Consider the following 11,835-nt stretch of genomic DNA (forward strand, 5'->3'; position numbering starts at 1 on the left):
AGAGGTTTTTCTTCTCTCACAGTATTAGAACCTGGAGCCATCCATTGAAATCAAAATTAAACAAGCTATTTATTTGTCAATGCATAATTCAATTATGGAATTTGCTGCTATCAAAATGATAATATTCTCCAGTTGTAATGGTTTTAAAAAGGTATTTCAGTCTCTGTTAATACTGATAGCTTTATATTCTCCTCTGAATCCCAGGGAGAGCATATGCTGAATGCCAATTGTTGTTCAGCCAAAGTAGAACAGGATTTACCCTCCTTAGGTCCTATTTGTCCATTTTCGGGTTGGTAACACATCCTAATATTGTGGACTGAATTGGTTTTTGGCCTTCCCCAGCAGGCCTCCTATATTTTTATCTTTTGTAACCCTTTGGATTTTTAACAACCCTGTAATTCAGTATATTCTCCTTGGACAGATTTTAAATTTGTAAAGATTTAGAAAATAAATGTTATGCTCGCATATATGTTTTATCTCCCAGGCACTCAAGATGTCACATCGTTGTAAAAATAAAACAAAAGAAAATGTTGCTGTATTTTGTTAACCTTCAGTGCTTGCCTGCAGAAAACTAAGAGGGTTCCCTAAAGTTTTCATCCATGAAAAAGTTTCACCATTTCAGCAGAAAAATCCCTTTTCCCTTTCCCACAGCAAAGGTAAGGTGAGCAGAGTTGAGTAGAGATCTCACATCTGCTTTCTAATGAGGATAGTGCATCCTTCATACACTGGAGACTATTTCCTGAACCACATAAAGCAGAAACACACAGGATTTAATTATATTGGGAGAAAGAATGTAGAAAGCCTCTGCTACCTCTAGGCAGAGCTCTCCAAACCATCTAAGTATCTATGGGTTTACGTTTCTCCAATCAATAGATGTGTCCTAGTGGGCACTCCCATTTCACTGAGTTAGTCATCTCTAGAGCAGGACTGTCCAAACTTGGCAAATTTAAGACTTGTGGATGTCAAGTCCCAGAATTCCCCAGCCAGCATGGGGGGGGGGGTGGAATACTGGGAGTTGAAGTCTACATGTGTCCATTAGGACACATCTATCGATTGTGAGAAACTTAAACCCATAGATACTTAGATGGTTTTAAATTATGGAAGGTAGCGCCTGACTGTTGGTACACTTGATATTCTTCCTGTTTATGGGATATGAGGAAAAACATATTGGCTTGCAAATTAGCCTCTAAAGTAGAGATTCTAGTTACATAAAATAGCATTAGCATGCTTAGGAAAAAAATGGGTGGGTTGCACTTACAGCCTGCTGGTTAAGATGTGTGACAGCTGACTAGTATTCTCCTTATTGCTATCTGCATAATGAAAGAAAAACACATACATCATCCTCCATTTGTTAAATTAAGAGAAAATGTGAAATAGAACTGAATAATGGCAGTCTGGTTTCTGGAGTGAAGTGGACAAGTAAAGGTAGTCCGTGACATACGACCACAATTGAGCCCTGCTGCTAAGTGAGACATTTGTTAAGTGAGTTTTGCCCCATTTTACGACCTTGCCACATTTGCTTAGTGAATCACTGCAGTTGTTAAGTTAGTAACATGGTTGTTAAGTGAATCTGGCTTCCCCATTGACTTTGCTTCTCAGAAGGTCACAATGACCATGGGGATACGGCAATGGTCGTAGGTGTGAAAATCAGTGATAAGTCACTTTTTTCAGTGCCATTGTAACTTCAAACGGTCACTAAATGAACGGTTGTAAGTCAAGGGCTACCTGTATGCACAGGGAAGTGATGGTATAGATTCAGAGTATGAATTGACATTTTATATGTTGTGGATGTGTATAGAAAGGAATCAATAGATTGGTGATAGTTATATGTTGAATAGAGATAATGGAGGAAACAGATGACAACTCTGCAACATTCTGAATAAATAGAATCCAAGGAAGCTAATGGATGGTAGGAATAAGGCGGAAAGACACACAAAAAAGTATTGGTCTATTTGGAAACTCCAAAAGCAACAATTTGGCAAATAAGTGCTTAGAAGACACTGTTTGTTTTGGATGTGTGATTTAATTATAAATGCAGTGAATGACTACAAATATAAAAGTATAACTGATTTGATTTTGTATAATCGAAGAATTTTTTAAAAATGTAAAAGGGTAATACAATACATTACAATAGCAGAGTTGGAAGTGACCTTGGAGGTCATCTAGTCCAACCTACCATTCCAGAAAAATGGCTGTCCAACATCTTCTTAAAGACTTCCAGTGTTGGGGCATTCACAACTTCTGGAGGCAAGCTGTTCCACTGATTAATTGTTCTAACTGTCAGGAAATTTCTCCTCAGTTCTAGGTTGCTTCTCTCCTTGATCAGTTTCCACCCATTGCTTCTTGTTCTACCCTCAGGTGCCTTGGAGAATAGTTTGACTTCCTCTTCTTTGTGGCGACCCCATAGATATTGGAACACTGCTATCATGTCTTCCCAGTCCTCCTTTTCATTAAACTAGACATACCCAGTTCCTGCAACTGATCTTCATATGTTTTAGTCTCCAGTCCCCCAATCATCTTTGTTGCTCTTCTCTGCACTCTTTTTAGAGTCTCCACATATTTTCTACATCATGGCGACCAAAACTGAATGCAATATTCCAAGTGTGGCCTTACCAAGGCATTATAAAGTGGTATTAACACTTCACGTGATCTTGATTCTATCCCTCTGTTTATGCAGCCTAGAACTGTGTTGGCTTTTTTGGCAGCTGCTGCACACTGCTGGCTCAAATTTAAATGGTTGTCCACTAGGATTCCAAGATCCCTCTCACAGTTACTACTATTGAACAAGGTACCACCTATACTGTACCTGTGCATTTCGTTTTTCTTGCCTAGATGTAGAACCTTACTCTTTTAATGAATTATTCTATTTTTTTATTTTGGAAAAAGAGACTTGAAATAAGACAAAAGTAGCAAAAAAAATATGAATGCAAGGTCAGAAATTATGAGACAATGAGAGAAAAACTGTGAGAAATACATTAAGAAAAGGATGCAGATTGTAACCAAAGTGAGCAAGGAATCAATCAGATTAAAAGAAGCAGAGAAATGCAGAGAATTCTTGACTGGTATTAAATTGTTTTTGAAGTAGATAAAGAGCTTTGAAACTGAAATGAGGAATGCTGAAAGGAATATTTTAGAGATTTGTACAGGAATGATAATGATAGGTTGAAGAATAGAATTCAAGTATACTAATATCTAGAACATAGGTGATAAATATTGTGAGACTCTTGAAGAATGGCAAAATTTCAGTTATAGATTATGTAGTTGGAGAAAAGGTAAACTATGGGTTATTTCAACACTTGTGTAGATTGCATCTGTACCTGAGCATTGGAAGAATGATGTTATTGCTCGCTTTTATACATAAATGGAAAATTGATAAGGAATTTGTTTTTGTTTTTAATGTGCCTAGGAAATGTTTGGAAAAATTCTGATTGAATTGGTGTAAAGACCATGAGCAAAATTTGGGAAATGAAATGTAGCTTTATGGCAAGTCAGGGATTGTGCCTGTGGACAGATTTTTTATTCCTCCTCATTAAGAAACATGACCACGGGAATGCTGAAATGGTTGTAAATGTGGAAAACGACCATAAGTCACTTTTTTCAGTGCCATTGTAACATTGAATGGTCGCTAAACGAACTGTTGCGTCAATATTCCCGAATGAAGCCAAAATGGCAGCGTTTCACTTTGTTATACTGAGAGAGTACTATAAACAGTTTATGAATGTTGTCAGGTTTCTTGGTAGGCTGTTCTGAAAACTGCTTCAAGAGACATCTGTACTACTAAGCCAAGAAGCAGTATGGAAGAGTGACTACTAAGTATCAGAGTGAAGCTCTAGTCTTTCGTCTCTTTTCACTCACCTGTATTTTGTAGCGAACCAAAAGGACCTCTTTTTTGTGTAGGAAGGCCAGTTTCATTTTGTCCCTTGTTTGGGCAGTGGCTAGCATTGGTACCAGCTGTCTCACAGATGTGATGGAATAATTTGCAAGGCTAGAAAGTTCGAAGAAGTGTAATGAATGCTGTTGGTGTAAACTAGTTTTAAGTATGCTTCCTTTTCTTATGTCTTTTAATTTTTTTTGGTGTGTTATTTCTTCCTCCTTTTTTGTACTCCGCATGTACCCCAAAAGACAACACACATGAAGGCATGCGTGTTGGCTGCAGAAAGTTTGGAGGTTCACAGTACCCACACAGCTTTCTTGAGAGACAGCCAATCAGCAATAGCAATAGCACTTAGAATTATATACCGCTTCACAATGCTTTATAGTCCTCTCTAAGCGGTTTACAGAGTCAGCATATTGCCCCCAACAATTTAGGTCCTCATTTTACCAACCTTGGAAGGATGGAAAGCTGAGTCAAGCTGGTCAGAATCGAACTCTGGCAGTGAACAATTGTTCTGACCTAGGCTTCCTGATACAGTAAAAAGCACACACTTATTCCCCAAAACCCTCTTTTTATATCAAAGGCTGTGAATTATGTTCATTCACATCCTGTAATGAGTCCCAAATAGTTGTTAAGAGTCCTACAGTAGGCTGCCGAAGTCTTTTGGGATAAGGCTCATAAGCAGCCACACGGAGCAAAGAGTCGAAATGGCGCTTCAGAAGGTAAACTGACCAGCAGGAACCAAGTTGCTTCCTGCAAAGGCTCACGTGCCTTTGTTCCTCCTTTATGTCCTATGGGAAGGACCAATCACCTCCAAGCCTTACTCCCGAGTCATCCCTTCTATCTGAACTGTTCTTGCCTTCTGGCAGCTCTGCGCATATGTGCACTGGGAAAAGGGGGAGCCTGTTCCTCTGCCTCGCTGTCTGGCTCTGGAGGCAGCACATAACTCCCAGATGGCCCTGGCCCCCTCTCTGCCTCCAAAACAGAGCCCTCATCCGAGCCTTCCCCAAACTCCAGGACTAGCCCATGTTCCTCCCCAACCTCCTCGCTGTCCGACTCTGCTTCCAACTCTGCAGGCGGGCAGCGGACCACAACAACAATGAGATGGCTGCAGTACTGCCTTCTAACCACTGCGCCACCATGGCTCCTATCCAATTAGGTGATGTCTGAGCTACAGCTTGCAAACATTGGGTAATATTCAAGAATGTTAAATAGGCAACATTAAAACTGATGAGGCAACTCTAGGTTCCTGCTTACTTATATCATTTCAGTTGTGCTAGTGCATATGATTACATGTATTGCATGTGTCACAGGGCTCGTGTGTGCCATGTGAACAACAGCAGTTCAATTATGTTCCTCCTGCATTCAAGTAACATGCTATTTCAGAGACCTTGCATATTCTTGGTGCTATTCTAAAACTAGCAAGCAAAGGAAAAGCTCTCGCTTCCCATGTTGCAGAACCAAGTATATTTATTCACTTAGCAGCAGTTTGGATGAAGGGTTTATTAAAAGACTTTTTCAGTGCCGTTGGAGCTTTTCCCCTGTTCAGAGGTTTGTATACAAACAAAAGGTGAGTTTCTTTCATTCTTCCTCTGTATTTCTGCCTCAAGAATACGCAAACAAACTTTGGAAGCTCTCTTTACATACCCATATCCTGTTTGCTCCTGTTGTGTTTGATTCTTTGAACATATACATACTTAAATCGATTATTTTCCCTTCTCCTAGTACACCTAGCAAACTGTTTCTAATTCCTTTATGAGCCTGAGAAATCAGAGTAGGATAATTCTTATTAAAACTGGATTATTTTCTTTTTTGTCTCCCTATCACTTGCAGGTAGGATTGTTGTTGTTTTTTTGTAACTTTGCGTAGATGTAATTAAACACGGCTTTTGTTGCCTAAAATTATTTTTTTCATTCTAGATGTTTTATGGACAATCCAGATATTGCCCTGTATTTTTTTTAATACTGTAAAAAATATTTTTCTAACCCAAGCATGGTTAGGAAAATACACAACTGATTCTCAGAGGAAATATACCCAAATGTTGGGAATATCAATTACTGTCATATAAACCACAGGATGGAGAGCAATTTCACAACGTTCAGAGCATATCTTTTTCCCTTGCTGAAAGGATTTCTGAATGTACAATTGTTGTTAAAGAAAAAGCATTTTAAAACAATGAATTCCGCTCTTGGCAGTAGATGTGGGCATAACGGGTGTGGGTGGGTGTGATCCCCAATCCTTGTTGTGAAAACTTACCTGACAAATCAAGAAAGCAATTTGAAATTGATGAGAAAGAAGGAGCAACATAGTTACTATTAAGTTACAAAACTGATCAGAACCAAAAACACTCTTTTCACCATGCTTTCTTTCCTCTGCCCCTGACATCAACCAGGCCCCTATCCCCGGGGTCGTCCCAGCAGCTCTTAAAGAGTTTTCTTTCCCACAAGTCTTGATGTGATGCATGGCCAGAGCCAGAGCCCAGGAAGTCTCTTCAGTTGTTATTCATTTGTGTATGTTTGTGTGTTTGGTGCCCTGGGCACGCTCTGTTTGGCTGATTTTTATGCTTTTTATTGTCTTGATTCTTTTATTGCTGTTGTAAGCTACCCAGGACTATGTTACATATACGGGGCAGGTATACGATTTTTTTTTTCAAAAAATAAATTCTATATGAAATTGCACCACTTCCCTCTTCCCAGATCCTTCATTATGTTTTCCCTGGTATGTTTCAGTGGGGACTTTGCCTAGGAAACAGATGCAAGGGCTGAATTCAGTTTATTTTGGTATATGCTTCAAAATTAGAAAGCCTAACCTAGGGGTGGGTTCCAGCTTCTGTTACTGCCGGTTCGCTCAGGGAGGTGCATAGCTCAGGGACGCTGCGCACACATGCGCAGTAGTAAAGAATTTACTTATGCGCATGCGCAGAAACAAAAAACAAACAATAGAACCGGTTCAGGGACATGGCCGGCCAAGTTTCTGCCTACTTGGCTAAACCAGTCCGAACCAGTAGGAACCCACCTCTGGCCTAACCCCAAACTAATTGGTCAGATTCATATTGAAGATTGTACATGTTGGGCTAATGATGGAATGGAAATAGAGGTGATCAATAGAAACACTTTGGATATCATTTTTGAACATTTTAAAATCCTATCAAGAGTGGAGTCTGACGCAGCTTAGAATAGTCCAAATCGTTTTATATCATTGCAAGTCATGTTCACAAGCTAGATCCTGTTTTAAAAAATTATTGTAACTGTTTTGATACCTAGTAAATTGTACTAATATCTTTAAAAGAAAAAACAAACCACATGGGTTTGTTTGTTTTCCTGTTCTAGATGTGAGCGACTAGAAGAACAGCTGAATGACCTGACTGAGCTTCATCAGAATGAAATCCTCAACTTAAAACAGGAATTGGCCAGCATGGAGGAAAAAATAGCTTACCAGTCCTATGAACGAGCCAGAGATATCCAGGTTAGCCATTGTTTATATTTGCACTTCATTTACTTATGTCTGTTGAGCATTTTTTTTCATAAGCATTGCTCCATTTCAGTTTATATTTTAATCCTCATTAAAAGTAGAATTGAGATACTGTGTTTCAAATCCTGAATTATCTCAGTTTTGTGACCCTTATTGGAGCTGTAATGATTATATCATTGCAAAATTTATTCAAATCCTATTAAGAAATTCCTGGTAAAGAAAAACTGGCAGGTTTACAATAAAAATCAATTCATTTCCTGGCAAACTTGCTTCCATCTTTAGAGAGAGTTATAATAAAGGTGAGTTGGGAGGCATGTTTATACCATGCCAGACAGTATTTTTTTTTTTTTTGGTATTGTCCCCAGTAAGGCAATATTTACTATTAATTTTAATGAAACCATGCAGATATAGAAATGAAAAAGAGTAACCAATGTTATATGTCCATTTCTTCAGCAAGTAGCTTTTTCTTGTTACTTGTCACAAATAAGGAAATTCTCGAAGGTGATTTTTTTTTTAATCTGGGTGTATAAAATATTTAAAGTTGTTAAAAAATCTGGAACGTTAAAAAACTGAACTGCATGTTCTACTCAGAATATTGGTTTATCCCTTACGAGAAGGCTAATTCCATATGAGGCTGGTAAACCTTTGCACTGACATAATCTCTGCCACATGGACCTATCCACCAGAGGATTTAGGGAAGGGGGCTGATTTTCAAACCCGTGTAGAAAAATTAAACTATGTTTGTCCCAAAGGGGCTGTTCAAAAGGCAACTGGATTTCCTTGGTTGTTCCTTGAAAACATTTTGCTTCTTCAGTTCTGAAGTTCAGTTCAGCTCAGTTCCAAGGTGAAGAAGCTTCTTGGATAAGAAGCAAAATGTTTTCAAGGAAAAAAAAAATCAAGAAAGGCCAGTTGCCTTTGAATAGCACCTTTGGGGCAACTATGATCTGGCTGACTGAGAATCTCCATAAATTATGTTTGGCCTCCTCCCAGCTATGCTTCCAATATAAGAATACACAAGAGCAGGAAACAATGGGGGAGACAGATTTATGAAGAGATTACTTTGGAGGAGAAATTTAGCATCCCCATTTTCAATCATCCTGTCATTTGGAAGTTTTGTTTGGTGGGAATATAACATCAAATGCAAAAGCATAGCAGCAGATACACTTTTAATCACACAATCTATCTTTTTCTTAATTATGAATCTATATAGGCAGCTCACTTGAGGAGTAGCGGACATCTTGAGGTTCACACTGATTGCAGATGATTCAGTGGGTTTTTTCACCACTTAAAATTTTCAAATCCAGAAAAAGGGAGCCCTGCCCAAGTCCTTATTTAGAGAGTGCCTTGCAAATCTGATGTGGGTCTCAAAAGCTACAGAGGTTGAGCACTCCTAACCTAAAGGAATTTATTTACACCAGTGGCATTATTTTTGCTTCAGCATAAATTATACTTGGGTGTTATTACTACAACTGGGGCATTTACACCAAGAATGTCACAATGTCAGGTTCAAGATCTAATTGTCTGTGTGGAGGAAAATAAGCAGGTAAGTGAAATCAAGAGACAATTATGCTATCCTGAAAGTCTTTTGATTCCTCGCTCCATGTTGTTCACAACAGAAGATTGGTATCAATTCATGATACCATGAATTGTACACTACTTTTATGTGGGATTTATTGCCATTCAAAGCTCTACAATTTTGTGGAGATTATGCAAGCCATATTACAGATTGGACAGTAGAAATCCTGACAACTGCCACATAATAGCAGGGAGATACAGAAAACTAATATTTGTTGGTTGTCCACGTTTTTTTGCAACCCAGTTCTGTAGGAAGAAGCCTGGAGAAACCTTAATTTTGCTCCTGGATATGAAACCAAAGGAATTAGTCACATCCTGCAAAATGTGATTGCAGCTGCTGGAATCCCAAAGGCATTGTAGGGTGTGTTTAATCTTTTATATAGGAAATGTGCCAGGTTGCATTTCTGATTATTACCCTGTCAGCTTCTGGCACCTGATGTTTTGCCAGTGGACTGCTTGACAACATTTATGCCTAGAGGTGTATTCTATTTGGGTAAGAAAGATCCTAGCATAGGGCCTCATTGATCTCTCCCTCCCTCCTTTTTGAGATGACTAAGCAGTTTTCTTATGCTCAACAGGAGGCCCTGGAAGCCTGCCAGACCAGAATCTCCAAGATGGAACTGCAGCAGCAACAGCAACAAGTTGTCCAGTTGGAGGGCCTTGAAAATGCCACTGCCAGAAACCTTCTGGGCAAACTAATAAACATCCTTTTAGCGGTAATGGCTGTCCTGTTGGTGTTTGTCTCTACCGTGGCCAACTGCGTGGTCCCCCTGATGAAGACTCGCAGCAGGACGTTCAGCACTTTCTTTGCCATGGTCTTCATTGCCTTTCTGTTTAAGCACTGGGACGCCATTACCAGCTACTTGGAACGCTTCTTTTCACCCCCCAGATGATGACAAGGTGACATGCCACTGCCTCGCCCACTCGAGCTGGAACTGGCAAGGAAGTGCATCAAACTTAGTCGGCAGTCCCTTCCTCCACTGAAGACGTAACATGTCCGAGTGTGAAATTTGTTTACAGTTAAAATAATATTTTCTCTCTGAGACATATTGGCAATAGTGAGGGTTTTTTTTAGAATTTATTAAAGAACTCTTTTTTTTGTCAAAAAACTTTTTATGTAGCATGGTTCTCTTTGGATGCAAATCTTAATATTCTGTATGTGTACAGAGATAAAACACAAATCTGGAGCACACCAATGGGCAAATTAAATTATAGCTCAGCTACTGTACTAAACCTGATCGGAAGAGGAAAAGACAATTACATAAATTCTAACCAAGATAATCCGGTGCATAGTGATACTCCGATTATCCTACAGTGCTACTGTGAAACCTGACCACCTTCTGTGTCTGAATGTATAGCTTCAGGATGGCTTTCTCTAGTGAAAGACCAATGCAATACATGGAACTTTCTGGATCTCTTCCTGGGTTTGCCTCTTCTGCTGTTTAAACTTTCTGGCTAGATATATGAAGTGGATTAGTTCTACTGTGTACAGTTCCTGCACAGTTGTACTACAGTATTTTGAAGTAGCCCTTTGAATATTTTAAACAAAAGCCCTTGGTTGCACTTTGACTGTTTTTTAATGTATGTATAGTCACAGATTTAAAAATCCAAATGGCATACTTGAAGAGTGTAATACTCAAACTCTCAGTGCTTCCTTATTGTTTCTAATAGGATTTTTTTATTCTTATTGGGGATTGTTTTTGAACTTAATGGTTGAGAGCATCATCTCTCTTTCTCTCTCTTTTGCTCTCTTTGAATAAAGAAGTGACGTTCTTAAATGAAGAAGTGTGTGAATAAATATGAGCTACCTTGTTCTGAGATGATTTGGAAGGTTGCAAATAATGTTTAATGTAATCTCAAGTGCAAACCTGCTCAAATGTGATCTGTTTCCTCCTTAACTTCCAGACCTCGCATTAAGAAAACAGATGACCTGATCCCTCCTTCCAGTTCATAATGTGCTTTTGCTTTGTTTGGAAGTGAATGGGGAAACTGGGAATCTTGTCCCTGGTCCTATTGTGTCTAGACCAGTTATTTTAACGAGAAATAAAGAAATCCTGGTTTGTTTTGAGAAAAATGAACAGGAAGTTTTGAAAGCATGAGTGAGTGAGCTGTTCTGAGAAGAAAAAATAGGGAGTCTTAATATCAATAATAAATAGGACTTAAACTTTTAAGTTTAGGCTCCTCCATGCCAAAGTTGGAGTGGTAGCTAAGATAGACTACAGTCGGTCAGCTTCAGATCTATCATAAAGTTACCCCATGTCTCTTAAGGAAGGCAGAAATGCTTAAGGAAGCATCAAGTCATAAGGCCAATCCTTTAAACAGTACCTGAGTTAACGTGTTATTCAAATATGCTCTTGGGAACTGAAACCAAAGCTGTACTACTAACAAACTTAACAGTGTTCACCCTGTTGGTACTTTTTTATATTTAGAGTCAGCCTGTTCAACCTCATTGTGTTCCCATATAGGACATCATGAAACCTCTTGCATTGGTAAGAGTTGGTGGCAGCTGAGCATTATCAAGATGTAGAGAAACAAAAGAGCAAGTGAACTGTATTTCCCACACACACACACACACACACACTTGTTACTCAATATACATGCTCAAAGCAGGTTCTTCCTGTTTCAAAGCATGTAAAACAAGAACTCGAGCAAATTACATAGGTAAGTATTCCAAACAGAAGTTGCCCTTGCAAGGCACATTTACAAAAGCAGTGGCATGCGCTGCTTGTACCTCTACTTTCATTGCTTTTTCAAAAAATGTAAACACGGCCTAGAAGTATAGAATATTCATTCTGTTAGTAAGCCTTCAGCCATGGTGTCATGTTTTTCCAAAACTTCTTTAATGCTGGCCAACAAGTTTTATATTTGTGAAATTCAGAATTAAAATTCTTAATTCTAGCTGTTTACGCTGTGAA

At 38.9% G+C, this 11,835-nt stretch overlaps 1 protein-coding gene across 3 annotated transcripts in view; it reads left to right on the forward strand.

Moving 5' to 3' along the window:
- TMCC1 (transmembrane and coiled-coil domain family 1) overlaps positions 1 to 11,574 on the forward strand; it is a 103,745-nt gene extending 92,171 nt beyond the window's left edge. For all 3 annotated transcript variants that reach the window (XM_032210468.1, XM_032210470.1, XM_032210469.1), the window contains 2 exons: positions 7,204 to 7,339; positions 9,499 to 11,574. In XM_032210468.1, the coding sequence (XP_032066359.1) occupies positions 7,204 to 7,339; positions 9,499 to 9,813 (451 nt within the window). In that variant the 3' untranslated portion in view covers positions 9,814 to 11,574. The remainder of the gene's footprint in view (positions 1 to 7,203; positions 7,340 to 9,498) is intronic.
- Positions 11,575 to 11,835: the final 261 nt, after the last annotated feature.

Source organism: Thamnophis elegans, chromosome 2 (genome assembly GCF_009769535.1).
Source record: "Thamnophis elegans isolate rThaEle1 chromosome 2, rThaEle1.pri, whole genome shotgun sequence".
Classification (NCBI taxonomy): Eukaryota; Metazoa; Chordata; class Lepidosauria; order Squamata; family Colubridae; genus Thamnophis; species Thamnophis elegans.